General features: G+C 46.2%; 1 protein-coding gene across 5 annotated transcripts; it reads right to left on the bottom strand.

The window, feature by feature from the left end:
* Window positions 1–3,323: 3,323 nt before the first annotated feature.
* On the bottom strand, window positions 3,324–20,696 carry matk (megakaryocyte-associated tyrosine kinase). 5 transcript variants are annotated; one of them, XM_088907722.1, is made up of 14 exons: window positions 20,470–20,678; window positions 20,222–20,313; window positions 20,063–20,119; window positions 17,915–18,028; window positions 17,570–17,685; window positions 16,132–16,351; window positions 12,387–12,480; window positions 11,372–11,437; window positions 10,287–10,386; window positions 9,857–9,941; window positions 8,967–9,040; window positions 7,326–7,521; window positions 6,703–6,792; window positions 3,324–4,526 (listed from the first exon to the last, which is right to left on the bottom strand). In XM_088907722.1, exons 3-14 carry the CDS (start codon window positions 20,069–20,071, stop codon window positions 4,335–4,337), a joined length of 1,356 nt encoding a protein of 451 aa, XP_088763848.1. In that variant the 5' UTR covers window positions 20,072–20,119; window positions 20,222–20,313; window positions 20,470–20,678; the 3' UTR covers window positions 3,324–4,334. The 5 variants fall into 5 exon arrangements, with proteins under 5 accessions (XP_088763848.1, XP_088763847.1, XP_088763850.1 ...); XM_088907721.1 differs by lacking the exon at window positions 20,222–20,313 and having other exon boundaries at window positions 20,470–20,696; XM_088907724.1 differs by lacking the exon at window positions 20,222–20,313 and having other exon boundaries at window positions 6,703–6,789; window positions 20,470–20,696.
* Between the last annotated feature and the right edge of the window lie 1,694 nt (window positions 20,697–22,390).

Here is a 22,390-nt window from a genome sequence, read left to right as displayed (position 1 = left end):
TCTGAATTTTGCATGAGTTTTACAAATTCCAGGAGAGATTTGAACATCTGCTGTTAATTTAAAGCAGCGTGCTAAGTGTATTTAAACTGGGATCACTTCTCTCCAGGACAAATCGCTGGAGACAGGGGATCATCGAGACAGGAAAGACTCTGGGATAAATTCCAAAGGAAGGGCGCGAGCATCACTCTGCAGTCTAGGATACTTCAATGCCAGCCTGCGCTCCTTGCTCTCAGACTCGCTGTAAAACCAGGTAGAAGCGGATCAAAAGAAAAAAAGCAGAGCAGATTAGCGGGTGTCAAAAGAACAGCCTGCGTTTTAATTGTATAAGCCTGGATTATATAAGTCAGATAACTGCTCTCGTTTAATTAGCGGCCAATAATGGGTGTAATACAGACTTGGCAGAGGGGTCGGTGCTGGAATGGAGTTAAACATGGAGTTAGACGTAGGAACTGGCCAAGTGTCCCCGCCTGCTCCTTCCAGGCAACTTCCCTGACACAGCTGGCTCACTTACTTTCAACACTCAGCGATCCATGAGTCGGGAATCCGGAGCAGGCGGAGTTCCTGGAAGGCCAGCAGAATTAGAGCTTCAGCTGGAAATCACCTCTGTCCTTGATAGAATACATGATATACAACATCCACAGACGAGAAACCTGCCATTATTTTCATGCTGAAGTTACAATACATGGAGAGGACCTGGCAACAAAGCAGTCTCTGATAGCATGCTTCTGCGTGAGTGCCTCTGTATTTTGGCATGATGGACCACTGTTCCACCTTTTCCATAAATAACCTGGAGGCTTGCAGACCTCTTCCACTCCTCCTGTATCCCACAATCACCTGCCGCCAGCCTGGGCATTAAGTTGCTGTGCAGTAAGGAGATTGTGGGAGAGCAATGTGAAGCAGGGTTAGTCAGACATCTGGGTCACAAAAGCTTAAGCGCAGGTTTCAGCAGCTCCACACGCTACAGGCTGCTGGTTTCCCTGCTCTACCTGCTTACTAATCTTTTGGTTGAAAGAAAGCTCTGCCGTTGTTTCACTTTTTTTTCCCCCCCAGTCACTCTTTTCTCCTTAGAAATGAAGTTCACACCAGGACCCCCAATCACAATTCAGCAGGTCCTACATGCAGATTTCTGCGGTGCCGAGACCCACCTGACTCCTCGAACGGAAAGGGAAGGAGTCTTCAGCAGCTGTGAGTGAATCTTAAGCCTATGATTAAATCAAGCAGCCAAGTTCATGCAAAGGGACAAGAACACCGATACTTTCATTCGGCACTTACAGTAGAAAGCAGTTAGAAAACCGCAGACACTGCCCGTGTCCTTATTTGATTATGATGCTATTCCCTTCAGCGCTGTGAGCAGAAGTTAACTACAGTCAATGCACACTTCTCTCAGCTACGTGCTGTGGAATGACAAAACCTACTGGGTTCAATTCCAGACCTGGGGTGCTGTGTGCGTGGAGTGCGTTTCTGCATGTTTGCACGGGCTTTTTCAGGGCGTTCCAGTTTCGTCCCATAGTCTAAAGATATGGCGGTAGTTCAATTGGTTTCTGGGAAGAATTGGCCCTGGTGTGAGAGTGATGTCCTGTGGTGGACAGGTGTCCCATGCAGGTTGTATCCCACCTTGTGCTCATTTCTTCCCATCGCCCCCATGACCCCGTGTTGGATGAAGCTCTTAGGAAGCTTAGGAATGGCTGGATGGTGTTCTTGTGTTTTTCACATAGCTTGTAGATGTGCACGCTAGCCACATCTTGTTCGTGACCGCGAACTAGCAAACATAAAAACTGTCATGACTCACTTTCCAGTGTTATAGATGAGAATTTCAAATCTAGATCCTCAAATGAACTTCAGACTTCATCTAGTATCGCGATACCATTATTTAAGCACTAGGTCGTAGATGCCAGGTATAAATACAAGGAACGTGATTGATTGAAAAGAAAATTCATTAAAAAATTGTGGTGCTCAGCTTAACATGGGAAAATTAAAAAAAAAAATTAAAAGAGTCAAAAGCTCTATTTTAAACATGGGATAACAAAAAAGTACCTTTTTACCAATTCAGAACGGGACAAGGCATTACCCAATGAAATAACAGATCTGCAGCGTGAGACCACTGGCTGCCCTGGCCAAGGAGGAAATGCAGAGAGAATTTTTGACCTTTTCCTACCCTTAGCAATCAGCCTGCTCCCTGTGCAATAACACATAACATCTTTTACCCTGAAGAAAACAAATGTTTGTCTTAAATCCTTTTAATATGTTGGACACTTCTTGTTTTTAGTTTGTTTAATTTTTTTTTTAATATTGCAGTCTGTTCAGTTAGGCGCTTTAGAAACACGGGACAAATCCTAGGCTGGTTCTCCTGGGTCCTGTCCTGCCACACCACAGCACAGGGCTGAGGATTCCATCTGTGCCTGCTCCCATGGGGAAAAGCTAAAAACCGGGCTTAAGACGTTATAAACCGTTTGACAGCTGCTTCGGAAAAGGCCCAGAACTACAATTCAAAAGCAACAAGTCATCTGGGTGGGGTCAATCAGAAAGGACAATCAGGATTTCTGCTTTAGACAGATTTTATCCCATACAGGAATGTTTCAAGCTTTCTATTGCAATACATACGTACATTTTTAGACGATTATCAGACCAAATTTTTGCTGACTTTTTTTCAGACAAATAATTGCCTTTCTCCTTCAGATGTAATCAACTCTAATCTCACTCCTCCAAGCTGCCTCTCTACCCCACTGCCTCAGCTCTGATCCCGCTGCCTGCCTGCGTGTCTGTCAATTTACAGCACTCCCACAAAGAGCACCTTCACGACAGTCAGACCTGCAGGAACATGACAGGGATGAAGCTGGAATGTAGAAAATTTGTGCTCATCAACCTGTAAGCAGGCAAAAACAGTCTTGAGTCTCGAGTCTCATAATGGATTCTTTGTTTGAAACAGAAAAACATCTTGATCTATAACTCTTTAAAAGCTTGTAGCAGTAAAGCCCCTGCCCTTCTGTCCTGTAATTCCTTACTTATATCAGCAATAACATTCAAGATTTTGCATATTAAGCCCCAAGTCCCAGGGCATATTGTAGACAATTACGTGACTGAATGAAGAGAGCTGTAATCCAGGATCAGCTGTGTTTCTTTCTCTCAGTATTTGTGTCAGGACTCCACAGAGGGCACTCAGCCCAGGGATTAATTTCTTCAGAACAGCCCAGGTTCTGCAAGAGCAAAGATGGAGACCGCATGGCACTGAGCTGGGTCACTGTAACTGCACCAGCATTCCCCTCGGTGTTACAGTAATCCTGCCCCTGTCCACCACAACATAATGCATCTGCAATGCAAAACACAATTTTAAATAACATTCTTTATTGTGGTTTCCAAGATGTACAGCCTTTAAGGAGCTTTTATTGTTATAGGTACTTATTATATAGTGTGTACAGCGGTCACCCCATGTGAAGAGATGGGAAAGGTAAGGAAATCACTGCTCTGTATGAGAGGGAGAGGAGGGTCCTTTTTCAACTCCTGTTACCGGGGGGAAAAAAAAGAGTCCTAGTGTAAACATATCTGACCACATGCAACCATTTCCTTTATAGGCTTCCTTCTGGATTTGCTCCTCATTTTTGTTGGTTTGGAGTGGAACCAGAGAAGAAATGCTTTCCGTCTTGTCACCTGGGATTCTTTCTGAATGCTTAGAAAAGATCCATTGTTTTGTAAGTGCTTACCGGCGCTTCGCCTCTGAAGGTCTGGGTATAACGGTCAACGTCTCAGCTACAGAAGCAGGTTTTCTTTGGCATCCAATGACTTTGGCACGGAGGTTGTGTTTCTAATTCCCCCTCCCTGCCTCACTGCTACGTCCTGGCAAAGAGCCGGTTCTCTGCTCTTGGGCACCGGCAGTCTGGCACCCTCAGGTGAGGGGGTCCCAACAGGGAGTGAGACAGACAGAAGGCTCTGAGGACGCCCCACCCCAAGCTTCAGCCCTCGGCAAAGTGTGGGGCGAAGAAAAGGGCCCGGGTGATTCAAATTCGGGGTGACAGATGAGCAAGGCGTCGACGCAGGTCACGAAACACCAAAACTAAAGAAAAAAAAACTGGTTTCTGCATTCTGCACAGGACCAGTGCCCAAGAGAGTGGCTGACATGAGCGGTGGATCCGAGCTCTGGCAGGGAATGTGGGATTCTCAGCAGCCACAGACCCACCTGACTAATACCCCACGTCCTTTACGGGAGCCCTGCTACAGGGCAGACACACGCAAGCACCCCCAGGCGGCGGGCAGAACGGGCCCCGGTGCCGAGCGAACAGAGCTCCCGGCCAGGCCAGCTTCCCGAGCTCTGCCGCTAGCCCTTCCCAGAGCCCCCCGGCTCAGGACGCAGCCCCGGCGCCGCAGGCCCGCAGCTCCTTCTCCAGCTTGTCCCGGAGCTTGCGGAAGGACGGCCTCTTCCCCGGGTCGCTCTCCCAGCAGCTCCGCATCAGGGCGTACACGCTGGGGGGGCAGTCGTCGGGGGCCTCCATACGGTATCCGTGCTCGACCTTCTCTTTCACCTCCTTCAGGGACTGAGGGGCAGAGCGCAGAGACACAGGGACGATCATTCGTTCACATCGCTTACAAAGTCCCCACACCGGCCCCCGCAGTTCAGTCTCTGTCTCCAGCTAGTCACTGTGCTAAGCTTATCGCTCTTTTGTTGTTAGCGACCAAGACTGTTTTACGCTAATAAGATACAGTAATGTATGTCTGTGTGGAGACTGAGCAGAGAGAGCACCTTTTTTCCAGCCGTAGCTCCAAGGGGGGCACGTCTCCTGGTTTTAATTTCAGCTTGGCCCGATTTAATTTACTACTGCCTTACTTAGACCAGTTTAACAGCTCTTCCCACCTCCCAGGGTATGGAGGACTCAAAGAGAGCTGTCAGGCCTGGCTCATGTCAGGGTAGGGACCTGTTGGCCAGGGCTCCTTCAGCCCCACAGCAGAACTGAGGCCCCCGAGAACTGTCAGTGAGGGACAAGCCTTGCCTCCAATCAGCACTGAGCCCTCAACAGGGGGCTGGGCAGCCTGTGACGTGTTAAAAGTCAATTGGCTCAAAGGTGGGCGGGTCAGGTTGGAGGAGCCTGCCCGCACTTCCTCTTTCTCCCCTGTGTGCTGTTGCATGGTTCATAGCCGCAGGCCAAGATGGAGAAAACCGACAACTGGCTATTCTTAAACAGTTGAGTAAAACAAAAATAATATTATATTAAAAAAAGAGATCTATACAGCAAAGCACAACAGCCATTCTGGGAACAGGGTAGGACTGTTCCTTGCATATTCAGGGTGAGAGAGCTATAGTTGGAGGAACTGAAGAGTTGCCAGTTCTCTAAAAAATATCAAGTCATATAAGTATGAGTAAATCTAAGAAAACTAATAAAATATGAATAAAAAAAGAAAAAAAACAGGGCCAGACTATCAAGCCATGAAAGCCTAACTATTCTAACATTCTCCTTCCCTGGTCAATGTTGATAGGTGCCATTACCATAGAAATGGGGCCTACAAACCCTTACCCTACTTTACGCTTTCCTGTAAAATACACCACTCAACAATGTCAGCTCACACAGGTACAGCGTGGTAGCCTGCGAGGAGATGCTTTTCTAAACAGAATACCAACCTCTGTAATTGTCTTCACTTATGTAAATCAGGATGGGATTTATTTCAATGAACCTAAAACTGATTTTTATTTTTGTCATTTTTAATGACAGCAGTATCGTGATCTCACCCTGTAAAGGTTGTACTTCAGCCAGAGTTCATCAAAATCATTAAACAAGCAAAAGACTTGTTGGAGTCAGGTTACATTAAAGTACACCAGATTAAATATTACTCTAGCATTCGAAAAAGGCGTTTTTATGTCGCCTGTTACAGTTTCAATACAAATGCTGTCCCTGATTGCCATCTTCTGGCAAATCTGTGCTCTTGCTCTCTTTTTATTCTTTCCTTTTAGCCCTGACCCAGTTCAAGCTGAATAAAGTATTTGGAACACGCCCTAGAAGTGAAACGCACACTGCCAGAAGAAACCTAAGGTGATTAATCCCGATCCAGGCACGTAGAAAGCAGGAAAGGATATTCTCTCAGTCCTGCCCTGTCCCAGCCTGCTCTCCAGGAGACTCAGTGGCTGACCAAGACGTGCAGCAGATCTGTTTCCAGAAGAGCAGACATGGTGACGTAGCACAGCCGTCATTCATCTGCAGCAGAGCTTTCACTGTCCTAATCAGGCCTGATTTCCTTCAGTGCCTGAGAAGAGCCACTTGAGAGCTCACCTTTGTTTAGGTCAAGTCACAGATCTGGGATTTTTTCTTTGCGGTCAGAAAATGCTGAAAGTTGTAATAGATACAGTGGGCACTGTATGAAATTATCCATATAATACACTTTTTGCTCAGCAGTGCAAAAAGAAAAAAAGCTAAGAGTTACAAGGACAATAATAATTAATGCCTGTTTAAAGATTCTGTATAAAAAAAACAAAAAGACTCCTAGATATGCACCTTGCAGAAACAAAGGAACTATTGACAGAACAACTCCAAAAGCACAGACTGCTAAATTTCTTTATGGTCTTCCAAATACATTTTTAAGCAGACTTATTTTTTTCAGTTGAAATACAAGGTCATCAATAAAGTTCAGCTTAATTTAAGACCTGACTCTCATCCAGGCTGAGAATACATAGTACCAGGACCAGTGTCGGAGACTCTTTCCATATTAACAGCGAGGACTCACCATTTTTGGATAGGGCTGTCTGCCATAGGAGAAGGTTTCCCAGAGAAGAACCCCGTAGCTCCAGACATCTGAACGCGTAGAGAATTTCTGCTGCAGGGATAACATATGATGAAATGAGATATCCCTCTGGCAAATCCCAGAGGATTTCACTGTGCTTTAATGTGATATCATCAATACTAGTGCAATGGTTGGGCAAAGTCTATTTGTCTTCATTTTAAAGTCTGTTTTTTCTTAATTTTCCATCTTTGGATGTTAGCCTGTGCATGCATTTCCAAACAATTTGGCTATACTTTGAGCTGTAACACAACAGTGCAGAAACTCTGGACTCCTACGAGCAGGCTAAAGGTGACAATCTGAAATCGTGCTTGTAATGTCAACAAGGTCACCACTCCAGGGTCACACCAGGGCACAGATCTTGGAAACTGATTTCCAGTTAGGATTTACTAGCATTTATGTTCTCTCCTGATTTCTGAATTCTTTCATCAGACTTCCTTTTACATTGAGTTTCCCTGGAAACAAGTGGAATTAGGAATGACCGCCTATATGCCATGCACATAATGCTTGTCTTGTTTTCATCTAATGCTCATAGTGAGAGTATGGCGCCCTCCTCTGGGGAAGCATACCTCTTTCTTCAGTGCCTCGGGAGCAGTCCACTTGACGGGCAGCTTGGCGTTGTCTGAGGTCTTGGTGTCCACCTTGGCCAGGCCGAAGTCGCTGACCTTGGCCACGCTGTCGCTGGAGATGAGGATGTTGCGGGCGGCCAGGTCTCTGTGCACCAGCTTCTTGGACTCTAGGTATTCCATGCCCTCGCACACATCCCTGCGGGACACACACGGATCGCCTGTGACCCCGGGTACAGCCCACTCCTGAGACCTTGAGCTTCCGTTGTCCATACACGGGTCTTTCATGCAAGTGTCACGATGGAATAGACTGTACAGTCATCCCTGGTTATACGAGTTTAATTTGCTCGTCAGAAAACTGCTCGTAAGATGAAAACTCATATTCCTATTACTTACAGAACTCAAAAATATTCCCTCAAACGCCAAAGTGTCACCTTAACACAACACAGAATGGCTCCTAACTATGAAAACTGTAATAACACTGATAAATTATTTGAGTAACATGCTTTAAAGTCTTAGCCAATTCCTAAACAATAAGTAGCAAAACAATAACACTCCTGCTCATTTACAGTACAGTAGTTACACCATTACAGTTGTCAGCAAATGCATGCACATTAGGGACTATCCTGTACAATAACACACACTATATCCTGCACTTAACACAAAGCCTTTATTATAAAACTAGTTAAATGTACTAAGTAATAAAAAGTTAATTCCTCATCCGTGAAGACGTGAGCAAAGAAGAATCTCAGCAGTGCTTGACGAGAGCCCAACTCGTTAGAGTGAAAACCTGCTCGTTAAATGAAAAAACAGGCGGGAATAACTACATCTTGTATAAACGAAAAACTCATAGCGAGGGTTTACTGTAGTTCTATCAGTGAACTTGCATTGAAGCCTCCCTGTTCATCTTACCCACTGAAAGTGAAGACCCCATTGGCTTCAGCACACTAAGAGACTCCTCACTTAAAGACTCAGAAGACTTTATTTCAAAAACCCATGGTTCTTCATTTAGATTACTTGCAGCAACAGGAATCAAGTTAATACAGACCCTAGCAAACAACTGAAGGTGGACTTATTGCTTTATGTTACAGTGTTTAGATGGGGGGCGACACAGTAGCAGACTAGTTAGCATTGCTGCCTCTGTGGGTTTCCTCCAGGTGCTCCGGTTGCCTCCCACACTCCAAAGACATGCCGCTAGGTTAAAAGGCTTCTGGGAAAAATTGGTCAGGAAGTCTGTGTGTGTCTGTGTGTGTCCTATGATGGATTGGCATCCCCATCCAGGGTGTACCCTGCCTTGTGCCCGTTGCTTGCCAGGATAGGCTCCGGCTCGTCCCGGGACTCTCAGTTGGATAAAGCAGTTAGAAAATGGATGGATGGCTCTAGTTGGGCTTAGACTGCAGCATTTCCCGTCTTCCAGCCAAGCGAAATGCAGGAGCAGCTTTGGAATGTGGGCATTGATTCACATATCAGTACAGTCACACTAGACTGCAGAAGGAGCTCAGAACGTGTCTGACTGTTCTGCTGAGTGATCACAAGAGCTGGCTCAGCCAAGCGGACTGTGCTAGCTTTGGTAGCAGAGGCACAACTCGCGATCGAGGTCTCTCCTGCAAGGACAATGGGAGAGACGGAGGGAGAGGAGCTCACAGGGAGAAGCGCAGAAGCTGTCTGGTTCCAACCACTGAGCGTCCCCGGGTGCGCAGGAAGTTCACCAGGTTGCCCTGCAGCACAGACACACAGACGGACACATTTGTAAGTCCATAACCAGACAGTCAGATGAGAAATGGTACAACTTCTTTGTAACATGACGCCAATCACATTGCCTTTTAAAACTGAGCTGATCTCGCCCCAGTGAGGGTTCCACAGTATGATACACCAGTACTGTGATACCTACAGCCTACAGTGATACCAGAGCTATGTCATAACTGAAGTGAACAGGGACACATCAGGTCAGGAAGCTGTGCTACACATGCTGTCATCTCACAGACCAGCTCTGGGACGTACAATTAAGGCTAAGAACAGGAGGCACGCCTGTACAGGGTTGGAGGTTCGGATCAAGCTACTCAGATATTTTTGAGGCTGTCTTGCTTCGAGAAGCAGCTGGATGCGATCCTCAGACCACTTAGCTATTAGAAACCTAATGAGTCAGAATGGCCACATGGCCTCCTCTCCATTGTAACCTTTATATTCTTTTCTTCCTTACAGAACCAAAAGCCTCACTGCGGGAATCTACAGCACATTTACTTCATTTCTGTGGCTGTGTCAGAGGAAACAAGTCACGTATGGTCACCCTGCGGGCAAGTGCATTGTGGGGGGCAAATAAAATCAACCTCTCTTGCACAAACTGCGCCGCACACTTGCAGAGCGTCACCATGGTTCTTGTGCTTTGCGTGCAACGAGCTTTCCATTTTATTCTGCAACATATTCTGCAATCCCACAGCTGTTTGCATCAATCAAGAACACAAGGAGCTTTGCCAACCCTCCCACGTCAGAAGTCGCTGCCGGAGGACACCTCTCGCCTTCCTCAGATTGCTCACCTTGGCCATGAACTCGGTGACGATGTGCAGGCCGTTGTGCAGGATCACGCCCAGCAGGCGCACCAGGTTCGGGTGCTGCAGCTTCCTGGGTGAGGGAGAGAGTGGCAGCAGTCAGAATCCGAGGGGGGAAAGGATGAACGACCAGGGTTTTGAACGAGAAGGTGGAGAAACATAGTGCCAACAGAGCAACATGGAGGATGAGAAGGAGATGCCAAAATGGAGAGCACCTGGGTGGGGAAGAGGGGAGGGAGCAGGCTACAACAGAGACAGAAATAAGCTGGGTGAAACGGGGTAGGTAGTGGGGGATACAGGGACTGCTAAATCAGATCATGTCAGGTAACAATGAATTTATAGGGCTGACGCAGGGCTTTACGCACAGGAAGGATACAACCCAGGAAAGAAAGTCAGACAGAGCACGGAAGACACCTACGTCATGACAGTGGTCTCCTCCAGGAAGGCCTGTGCGGTGACATCACACTTGATGTTCTTCACCGCCACTTTTTGGCCCATGTACTCCCCTTCATACACCGCTAGGGGGAGATAGAGAACACAGTCTGCTCAGCCGCTGCTGTGGCGACATCACTCCGCGACAATCGGATTCTTGTTTCGTGAACTCGGCCACACCTATAACATCTTATTTTATCCAGTATTGCAACTAGTCCCACCTGGAGGCCGAGAGTATTCAAACCAGTGTGCTTTAAAGCATAATATAAACAAAAATATAAGCAAACACAGCGAGATACGAAAGAGAGCGTTAAAGCTCAATCACTCCAACATACCTTTTGTGAAAAATGTTTTTAAACTGTTGACTATATAATGATGTAGGTTTGAGTTCAGATAGTTTTGAACTACTTTAAGCCTCACATATGTGGCAACTGCTTCCCGTATCCAATACGCTGCTAACTAGAGAGTCAAAAGAGTTAAGAACTGAAACTTCACATCTTCGTATTCCTCGAGTTTCTAGAGCAGGAGAAACTGAAACAATTTTTCTTTCTTCCTTCCATAAAATAAGAGTTTTATCATAAAAACAACGTTTAGGATCATATTTTACTAGAAATCCAGTGTTTTCTTTATGCTTTTGTCAAAATACAGCAATTCTATCGACACTCGCAGTGCCATAAGTACAAATTTGTTTAAAATGATTTTTCCCCAGAAAGCGTATTTCCCAAATGCAAATACCTTCATTGCTTTTATTTTTTAATCTCCCCAAGTCTTAACAAACAGATGAATTCCCTACAGTACATTGTGCCTTTGTATATAACAACCTCTATGCCTGTGTGAGGCTCTGTGCGATTCATGAGGCCGAAATACTATTGGAGGTGTTTGTGTGTGCTCCATGTTGTGCACAGTGTTTTTGTTGCGGTCTGGTGCATGCCCTTAACTAGGCTGAATGATTGTCCTTGTGTTGATCTGGAGGGGAAACTGGCTTTGCATCCACTTCTGAACAACTGACCTCCTCATCCTTAAAGAGGAGAAAACCCTGTTCAGTTTCTCTGGGCTTCTGCTCAGACTTACCCCCGAACTCGCCCTCTCCGATGCTCTGTCCCTGGGTCAGCTTCTCGATATCCAGCAGCCACCCCGCTGAAACACAGGGACAGGACATTAGAGCAAGAGGCAGGCAGAGTCCTGTTGATTCATATGCTCTTTAAAAGCACTCAGGCTGTGTTGAGTATAAAATAAGAAAAGTTTCTCTGTGCTAAAGTTACAATATCCCCAAGAAATCCTGCATATGAGGAAAGCAAGCCATTTTATCACCTAGAACTGCAGACACAAGTGGCAGAGTCAAGCGAAGATGCTGCAAGTAAAAAGACAATGCAAAATATATAAATCATATATATATGAACACTGTCAGCTTTTTTATTTCAAATGAAATAAAAATCACGTTCAAATTCTTTGAATTTTTAGCAGAAAATAAGAAGAATCTAGACCCACACCCAAGAGGTGTACTGTTTTTTTTACAGGTCCATAAACAGTAAAGGGAAAGCTCGAGTTGGCCTGAGCAGATAATCGGGGCTTTATGAGCCATGAAAAACTGATAGAAATGTAAGTTTCTGCTGAAATGTCTTTACTTAGAAGATTCTCTAGAGTGACCCTGAATTTTCAGCTGAGAATAAGGACATTTTTATAGAACTCTACAGGTTTTCCTAAAACTCCTGTTTCTCAAGCAAGAGAAGGGGGGGGGAATCATAGCATGCCTTTCTACAGAGGACACAAGTGGGAACTGTGCAGAAGTGCCTCTAAAACTGAAAACAGGAGGCACCGCTTTACCCAAAGGGCGGTGGGAGTGTGCAACAAGCCACCCATCCACATTGGTAAAGCCGTTACCCTGATGTCGATCCAGAAACAGTTAATTGAGGTCCTGGGATCAATGAATTACTGACTGCCAAACGGACCAGAAATGCCGAATGGCTTCTCTCATTAGTGACTGTTCCTACAATACGTTCTGATCTCTCAGCTGTTCCAGAAGGGGTGCTGTGACGTTTGTCTTTGGGGGGGGTGGGAGCTGAACCTCGCTCTGGCTGAACCCCACCTTTAGACAGCTCTTCCTTGGCGGATTTGGCTCCTTCTTTCTGTTTGGGTTTCTGCAAGGTAGTGGCGATGGCTCCCTTGTTCTTCATGTAGAACTGAAACAGAGAGAGGTCATCTTGGCGATGGGGCAACGCTGACTGCCGGAGCGGGGGCTGGGGGTGGGACAGGCTGCTATTCAGAGGGCGCACTGCGTTACGAAATCTTAGGATTTAGGAATCTTTAAAGATTACATTGTAGTCCTTGAAGAAAACTAAAAAGATTTGAGAAAATAAGCAAGCCACTGCCCTAGCCAGAGTGTAAATGCACACCTTCCTAAACACTGTAAAATGGTTACCTGCCTGATCAACAGTTCTGTTGTGAATACTGTGTACTGCAATGGTTCTGTCTCGACCGAGTCCATTCCTCTATGTTGCAGGTTTCACGATACTGTTGGTTAAATACATATACAGTAAATAGCTTTTTGTCACATGAAGTACGGCTAATTTGTCCTGGCTGTGTGATGAGTTAAAATAACCGCCTCAATGCCTAGCAAATTTGGGAATTTATTTAAAGCAAGCGCGATGCAGTCTTCCCTTTCCCTTTGTCAAGATAACTCCCTGCCCTCTGCTGCAGTTTCCAGGAACAGTTAACATGATTCAACGGCCATGGTGTTAATGCCTGCTCAAGAGCAACCACACACAGCAGTCACCCTTTTCAGAGAACCCCCCCCCCCCCCAAACAATAATAACTCACTGCCCAGCGGGTCTGCCTGAGCTACTGTTACAGACTAGAAAAGAGATTTTCACCTCAATCGGATGAGTTGGATCAGGGGGGGTGACTGAATTCTCCCTTCCTTTTGGTGCACAAAATGTCAGAAAAACCTGGAAGCTGAGAGTATTCAGCAGGAATGTGTAAACAGCAGGGTCAGTATGTACTGCAGAGAATCAAGCCCTGCCTACAGTGAAACTTTGGATGCAACCTCGATTGCACACTTTGATACAGAGCGATTAGGACAAAAACACTCAGAAGACATCCGCTGTCCCAGACCACAACATTCTAGAATGTGTACATTACACTCATAACAAGGAAGTGTGCAGAACATAAATCTGGTCAGTCGAGTCAAAGCTTCGCCCTGGAAAACCCCTCTGAATACTGCTCGATGCACAACTTCCCCACCCCCGCAATGGAGCTGCTCATCAGGTGGTAAAGACGAAGCTGTGGCAGCTGTCTTGTCTCAGAGTGACTACTGGGGTGACCAAGGTTCATTCTGAGATACATGTTGAATGACTATATGCAATAATCCTTTCTTCCTGAATTTGAAGCGTTATTAATCTTTTAGTCCTCCTCACAGATTAGGAGCAGTACCGAGTAGGAGCTGGAGTCACGGAGCTCCAGAGGCAGTTTCCACCTGGAATGGTGTCCCCTTAAACATTCTGTAATAACCTTGGAAGTATAGACAGTAGAGGCCTGGATCAGGGCTTAAATTGAAGCTAAAGCGCTTATTGTTTTTCCAGAAGGGAACTGTCCCTGACACGCACTGATATCGCAGACTCACTGTAAATCTGAAGGAGCCATCCACCATGTTCTTGGCAGCTCACTGACATTCCATTAGCTATTTTGCCAGTTTGGAATAACGTCCCCTTATGTCAATAACGCAGCGCATTAGCTACCCACCCTAATCGGCCAGAAGCTTTCGGACTTTGATGACAACAGTCTGCGATCTGGTCCGAGGAAGGCCTGCTTCCTTCCTGGGAGTCTCCGATTCAGAGCACTGCGGCAGATCTAATTGCAGCTGGGAAATTATTCTGTCCTACAAGGTGGGGTGGAGAGTAGGATTCCCTTGCAGAGGGACTGCAGAGCGAGATTGCTTTTTTGGTACCTCAAAACTTTTTTTTTTAACGAGCCCCCAATTAATAATACTCAAGCTCCCATTTCACGTTTTTAGTAGCTGTTTCTCTGTTTCGAATAAACAGAATGAACTGAGAAAACACCATTAAAAAAGCCCACAAGTCTGTGCAGTGCAGAGGAGACGTAATATGCCCCACTCCTCTTGTCAGTTTAAATTCGGGCGATTATTTTTAGGTCTCCTGATAACCCGACATGGGAAGTTTCCACTGTGTGGTGGCCAGTGGAACTCTAGAGTTTTTTTCTTCTCATAACGGAGCACGAGATATCACAGGGTGTGAAAAAGCTGAAGTGGAGAGAGGGGGGTTACTAACACAAGGCCCACTCTGCAGTCATTCGGCCGTTCTGCTAGTTCACACTTCACACTGTTGCAGTCTCATGTCTAGTCCTCTGGGGTCACGTCTCAGCAAATACTTTCTTTCTTAACATGCTCAGAATTTAACATTACATCACCGCCACATTCCAATAATATCTATTGCTTTAAATGGCATTTGTTTAATTGAACAAGGGGAGTGTCATACAAAATGTGGGCATTTAAGACATTAGTATTAATTACCACTCTGTAGCAGGCTAATTCCTTTGTCTCAGGCACAAATTTTCATCTCACATTCCCCATTGGACCAAAAAGGCAAGGCTGTCATGAGGATCCTCTCCTAATGAGAATAACACTTCAATAAAGGAATCCAATCTATAGGTGACGTAACTATACAGCAACTCGAAACCAGGATGTCATCATAACTTTTCTTTGGGGAAAACAATAGACAAAACCACTTGTACATTGTTGGTTTTAGTTCAGGAAAGAGACAAATATAAATAAACGCTCTGGGTTCCAGAGCTAGCAAGCAGAAAGTTGCTATTCGGGCCATTAACAGGTGAAACTGTGGTTACGTGTTCACCAGTGATAGATCATTTGGTATAGGTGTGTTCCAGTTTGACCATTCTGCTAAAAACAGGGACACCAGCAGCCAACACCCGGCCACTTATGCTAAATGTGGGCAGCAGTATGCTTTTGCTTATTGCTTATCATGTGAAAAACACCGGGAAATGAGTCAGGCTCTGAAGTGAGCTAACTCTAAGAGGACTGAGGGCTGAACAGCTCTGATAGAACTTCTCTTCCTTGAGCTTGACAATCTTTCAAAGCCAAGGCGATACAAGCTATTAATAATCCTGGCTTTCAAAGCTGTGAGGCAATTCGGTCTTGCAAAATCCGCTTGTTTTGAAATTTTTGAGATGTCAGTAAGACTGGGGCTTCAATGTTTCCTCCCTCTGCCCACCTCTGTGAAGGATTACTGGAAATGTGGTAACCAAGCTACTATCACAATCTCTCGTGTCTGCTTCGATCAGATCAGAAACTGATGATCACACAGGAAGAGCAAGGGGACAACAGGAACATGTTAATAGCTGCTTAAAAACAAAAGGATGCCGATAGTAGAGGGGAGAATGCAAGATGACCCAAAAAGCAGGGGTAGAAATGTCTGTTTAAATGCACCACTGAACCCAAGCAACTACGTCTTTAACAACAACTTCTACAGTCTTCCTTGAAATATGTGACGCAATCCGACTAGCAATTCACCATATTTAAGTCAGCTTCCTCCCCAGACAAAGCACACACACACCCTAGAGTAGAGACAATCTTGAATCAAGCTTGGCCCCTCAAACTTCCTACAGCTCTTCTGGATTAATTTAAAAACTAGCACTATCAGTGTGATTAGAATCAAACAAGAGACCTCCGGCACGAGCATTTTCAAACTGGGCCGCTGAGTCAATGGTGTTGCTGGTATTCCAGAAACTGTGATTCACAGGGAATTGGCCATGCATCCCCTAAACATTCTTGGTCTGGAATGGGGCAGAGGGAGACGCACCTCGATCATGTCAATCAGGTTGTAAAAGTACTGCGTGTTGTCGATGGTCAACTTGTTGTCCTTGTAGATGACCCGGTAGTGGATGACCTCCTTTTGGAAACTGACACACAGCACGTAGTCCCCAGGGTGCCGGATGGACTCGCGCACCAGGAACAGGCCGTCTTCCATGGGGCGGAGTTTGTTCACCGCCTCCGGCCCCGAGATCTTCCCATGGAACCAGCTGGGAGAGAGGGGGGAGAGGAGTTTATTGCCATATGTACTGTACATTTGCACTGGAATTCTTATTCGCGCTGATCTCTCAGGACATACACAGTACAGCAGACGACAGCACACAATGTAGACAGGATATACCAAACATAATAAATGATAACAACCGAACAATAAATATGTAGTAGTGAAAAAAAACATGGCAGAAAGGTGCATTGAGTCTGAGGCATTGCAAAGTTAGCTGTCAAGTATGTGTACAGCAGTGGGGTAGAAGCTGTTCTAGAGTCTAGTGGTCCTTGCTTTAATAGTACTGCTTGCCAGAGCGCAGGGGGGAGAACAGACTGTGGCTGGGATGGTCCTGAATGATGGAAGGGGCTTTATTGCGACAGCGGATGGTGTGGATCTCACCGACTGATGGGAAATCACATCCTATAATCCTCCGTGCCGTTGCCACAACCCTTTGTAGTGTAGTGAGAGGGGCAAGAGCCAGGACACCAGTGAGGAAACGAGGCAGATGAAGGCACGGGTGCCCAGATTTCAGAACTAGGGCCCAGTTTATAAAGACCAGTTCTCAGCACCAGAGCACACATTACAACATTACAGCAGAAACCCGCAGAGCGCGAGAGCAGATCACCGAAACCACCTGAAGAGACTTGAAAATTGGATTTTTAATTAAAAAACTTGCATGCAGAAGTTAAAAGAAATAATGTAATATCCACAATCAAATCATTTTAATTTTTTTTCTGGAGGGGAGCCTCTGCTTTTCACAATTTAAATTACATTCTTAAATACTTGCTGTCTTGGAAATGGAAAGAAGTTTGTTTATAAAATAAGAAATACTAAACATTATACACAGACATATGAGAATTAATGTTTTAGGCCATTATATCTATTCATTTTTATATTGTCCAAAAACTGCATGCATGTCCCTCCTTTTTTAAAAGCTTTTCAATTACCCTATTAAATGGTTCAGATCTATATCAAAAGTACATCCGATGTGGCAGACACCAGATCTCAGAACCTACTGCAAACCTAGCCAGAGGACTATACTTGAGAAACAGTTGAGGCCGGACGCGGTTAAAAAGAGCAAATAAACAGAAAGGGTCTATATTTAGAATTTTGAGTTACCAAAAAGAAGAAACAAACAAACAAAAAAAAGATGTTGAAAACCACGCCGCAGGTCGCTCGCAAGCAGATGTGGATTCGTGCCCGGGGGTTCGTGGCGACTCACGGCATGAGGCTGAGGCTGGGGTCCACACGGATGGCCTCCCTCTCGCGCACGTTGCCTGCAGAGATGAGCCCCTCGTCCCCGGTCTTGTTGTGGCGAGCTCTGTACAGCCCCTTCCCCTGAGTCAAAACAGGCACAGACAGCTTGGGCAAAAGCGCGGACTGTTGCCCCCTAACTCAGCCCTTGAACACAAAAGCGTTTATCATTGAGCTGGCACACCTCAAAAAACTGCCCCCCCCCCCCCCCTCAAAAAAAATAACCACCAGCCACTGCAGGGACACGAGATGGTAAGAGGTCCGCTTGCTATGCTGAGCTCAGTGCTGCTCTGTGGGGGGGAAATGAACTTACTGTTCCAATCTCCACGATGGTGAGGATGTCTCCCTTACGGTAGGCCAGCTCACCGGCTTTGGGCTTGGTGTGGTCGCTCTTGGCCACACACTGCGTGCCGGGCACCCAGTTCTTCTGCGGAGAGAAGGGGAGACGGACACACAGGCCTGAGCACAGAGCATGCACTGGGGTCTCTTCAAAGACCCTGTCGCTGTGCCTTCAAGCTAAGGGCGCTGGCTGTCATCGTTCGGCCTAGCTTGACTCTTCTTTTTCACCGGTCCCTGGGATAGCAGAGTTAACCAGGTCGTGCAGTGGTGGCTTTTGTGTTGCCGATTTCAAAAGAATATCAAATGTCGTCATGGCCCACCCAGTGGTGCGGCAGTGGTTAGCATTTCTGCCGCAACTGTGAGCCGCTGTAATAATCCAGGCAACTTTGAAAGACTAGAGGAGTCACCACTGACAGGCTCAAAATACCTCTCTTAGGTCCTTCAGTTATGGCGAGGTGCCGCTGTTGGCTGGCATTTGTTTTATTTCCCCAGTGACCCTTAAGAACTTCCCCTCTGAAGATGAGCAAGAGGAAGTGACAGCTATTTAAATTCAGTAACTGAAACCAGGGCTGCACTCTAGCTCTACAACATCTGTTTCGGAGCTATTTCTACCGTATCGATGCCATTACAAAGCCGCTGGACAGAAGCCAGCTCCCACAGCAGAGGGATAAAGGTCACAGATTCATTCATGGCCCTACGCTTGTGTCTGACAACGGCAGAACGTTGTAACACCTGGAAACCACCCTTCCTTAAATCACCAGTTTTTCCCTTTACAGATGGGACTGTGAGGGCGGAAGGGGGGCACAGGGTTTTACTTGCTGCCTCACGCAGCACTCTGGGGCCCTGGGTTCAATTCTGCACCTGGGCCGCTGTCTGTGCGGAGTTTGCATGTTCTCCCCGTGTTCACATAGGTTTCTTTTGGGTTTCCTCTAGTTCCCTCCCATAGTTCAAAGACACACTGGGAGGTTAATCGGCTTCTGGGAAAATTGGCTCTGGTGTGAGTGTTTATGTCTGAGTGTTCCCTGTGATGGACTGGCGTCCTGTCCAGGGTGTACCCTTGTGCCCACTGTTTGCTGGGATATGCCCCGGCTCCCCCATGACCCTAAATTGGACGAAGTGGTTAGAAAATAAAAGGATGGTGTTCTAAACCCTGTCTATGTGGGAAGTAAGAAGCAGGCTGTCACCCGTACAGTCTGACCGGTCACATCACACTGAGCGCCGGTGAAAAAGGGTGGCATTGAAGATGAATTCAGCGTTTCAACAAAATGAAACTGAGGTCTTCTTAATACCCACATTCTCATCAGACTTGGAACGAAATGTGTCCAACACTTTGTGGTGGAATTCTTTTAGTAAATCCGCCCAAATCCAAACTTTATTTTTAATCCAGTGGTCTTTAAATATTAGTTCACAACATTCCCAAAGTACTGTAAGATTTAAAGCTACTAATAGCAGGCATAAGAGACTTAAGTATGATCTCCATCTGACAAGTGTTTTGTCAGCAGTTACCACTGTTTTAAGGCTTAATTTCCAAAACTGACAAGGAAATGACTCAACCACTGAGGTAAATAAAAAAAACAAAAATTAGGTTATGAGCACAGCAGCTAGTATCTAGATATCTAGTAAAAGCTACAGCAGTGGTATTTTCTGTTGGCTTATCCACATCGCCCAGCGGTGCTTCAGTTTTATTATGACAAACAGTTCCAGTGTACGGACTTTCGTTTCTCAACACAGAGTAACCCAGTGTTTCACAACACTGACCACTGCACTGGCTGCTGCATCTGACACGGGGGTGAAGCTTTTGGTTTTCCGCACAACCGCCTGAACACCAGGAAAAAAAATGGACACGAAATGTCTCGCTTGAGAGGAGATTTTTTTTTTAGAAAGTCCAATTTCTTTTCTCTTCTTTTATTTGGGGGGACGTGGGCATGTCTGTTACTACAAGAACCGTAAAGAAAACTATTACGCAGCTTTATAGCACCTGCTTAACCGAATGAATCGCTAGTCAAGTGAACATCTACTGTCCCCTCTCCACGTCTAGACCTAACGACAGTGAGCTCTTATTCAAATCAAGCATCGTCAATTCATATAACATTTCCACCGTTCCAACAAAACCAGAACTTACTGTTGCCATCTCTGGGAGCCAGCTGGTATGTTATTTCATGGATATTTCAATCAAATCCTAAACGACAGAAGGAGAGCTCTGTTAGAAAGCAGTTTTTTTTATCCCCTCTTACCTTGAACCAAGACTCACACGACACAAGCGTATCGCAAGCAACCTTACACAGATGAGTGTAGAAAAGTCCACCACGTTCAATTATGCAGAAGTGCACTTGTTACAAAGACGTCAATCCTCAGGCGCCTCGTATGGTTCTTCTAACGGACGAAAAACGGCAAAAAGACGGTCAGCGAATAAACGGTGGCGCTTTCCAATGAGAGGTGTACTGCACCTTCTTACGTTCGGTACAGAATGAATAATAATGAAAAACAGCTGATGTACTTAACCTTGTATTGATCCTCAATGTCGCTTACCTGCGCCTCTCTCTCCGCCGGGCTCTGCGCGGTTTGCCGTGCCGTCTCCCGGAGTCGCCCTGCTTCCAGCGCCGAGGTGAGGGGTGCCCAGCGCACAGGAGCCAAGGCAAGTGCTGCATTATATCCTCTCCTTGCCAAGGAGAGACTGGCGGACACGGAGGGAAGGAGGCCGGCGGCCACTGCTCACTTCCTCGTTTGTGCAGTGCACAAGCTTTCTCTTCAGGCTCGGAGAAACGAGGGGGGGCGGCGGGGGTGCCGGCAGCTCTCGACGCCAGGGCGCACACACACACACGAAGCGGGTACCTAGGCACGCAGTTATTCCGGTGTTTTGGCCGTTTTGTTTGATTTTTATCTCAAGAGATCGCCTCTGACTCTCGCAGTGCTATTCGGCAAACCTTGGGTACACGCTGATAAAAAAAAGCGACTGAGCTTCGAATGAAAATAACGCATTAATTAATTCATATATGCACTAAGCTGAATGAGTGGGTGTGTGTGGGATCTCTCCAGCTTTGTTTTGTAAAAAGAAAGTAGGCCATAATAGAATGACTAGGGGGTGTCAGCGCTTATAAACTTTTGGGGCAGTAAAGGGTCAGGATATTGCGACAGGCTGTTGTACCGGCTACTGAGTGGGGATATACAGTATATCTGCATAGTATCCACAACATGGGGTCAGTCTAGGGAACACGGAGGGGGGGGGGGGGGGGGGGATGTGCCATAAGGCTTTAAAGAGACAGTGAAACCTTTCACCACTAGACTGATGGTGCATCTAAATAACATTCCTACAGAGTGGATCTGCTCGGACAGCCCCGTGGAGCATCTGCACAGGATTTATACAGAGCGAAATGTATATTAGTACACTGTATACTGTCCTGGTGCTGAAGGGATTGCAAACCGTCTCGCACCTGTAGTCAGAGCGAGATTGCACAAGGTTACGAGGAAGAGGACACCATGTGTCCTCATTGGGAGTCAGGAGCTGACTGATCCAACAATCTCTTCCAGCCATTCCTTGAAAGAAACCAGTTTTCCCCCCCCCAACAGCAGAGATCGGTTACTTGTTCCAGAATCCCCCAACCCTGTGGGTTGAGTCACGCCCCGGCTTTTAAACACACTTCCACTTTGTACGCACATGGTTTCCACTTGTGACCCGCGGATTCATGTTTCTGCCTCATGATAAAACAGCTGGTTTCCAGATCCGACATTTGCCATAATAAGCAAGTTACAGGAATGGTTTTTAGTTCTCTTCAGTTGCCCTACAGAGGTTTCTGTTTCGTCTGCTGTGATGCTGGGTGCAGAGAACTCCTCCTTATATGCTGGCACCCACTCCACCCATTGTGAAGCTTTGTGGTTGCTGCTTTCCCACCTTGTTTTCTCCCCCTTCACTACTTGTTTCAATGATTACTTAAATTGAGCTAATTGTCTCACTTAGTCCTTTTAATCCATCCATCCATCTTCTTCCCACTTTATCCAGTACAGTGACACAGGGGAGCCAGAGCCTATCCCAGCAAGCAACGGGCACATGGCAGTCCATCACCGGACACAGACAGACACAAACTGCCCAGGGCCAATTTTTCCCCATAAGACAATCTACCAGTATGGCTTCGGGCCTGTGGAAGGAAATTGGGGCGCCTGGAGGAAACCCACAAGAACACGGGGAGAACATGCAAACTCCCCACAGACAGCACCCCAGGTCTGGAATGGAAGCCAGGGCTCCAGTTTCATTGCTAACCACTGCACCACTGTGCTGCCCGACCCATTTTCCACTGGTTTCGCATCTAAAACAAGGGGAAGGTATTTTGTTAGGAAACTAACAACACCGTAGAAAAAAAGACCAGGCTAGGTCTCTTGAGACCAGGACTGAGAACCACTGATCTAGAACAAAGGTTGAAAACAAGAGGCCCTTCTCCCCATCTAGCTCACTTGT

The sequence above is a fragment of the Atractosteus spatula genome, chromosome 28, assembly GCF_055471065.1.
Source record: "Atractosteus spatula isolate fAtrSpa1 chromosome 28, fAtrSpa1.hap1, whole genome shotgun sequence".
In the NCBI taxonomy this organism is placed as follows: domain Eukaryota; kingdom Metazoa; phylum Chordata; class Actinopteri; order Semionotiformes; family Lepisosteidae; genus Atractosteus; species Atractosteus spatula.
Note: the sequence above shows the minus strand (reverse complement) of the source record. Positions and strands in the feature narration are given on the sequence as shown.

What these genes read in the sequence shown, in the direction of transcription:
- matk (XM_088907721.1), bottom strand. An exon ending in CCCAGCCTCAGCCTCATGCC is followed by an intron (nt 16,352 to 17,569) that starts GTGAGTCGCCAC and finishes CCTCTCTCCCAG; the next exon opens with CTGGTTCCATGGGAAGATCT. An exon ending in ACCTGATTGACATGATCGAG is followed by an intron (nt 12,481 to 16,131) that starts GTGCGTCTCCCT and finishes TCTCTGTTTCAG; the next exon opens with TTCTACATGAAGAACAAGGG.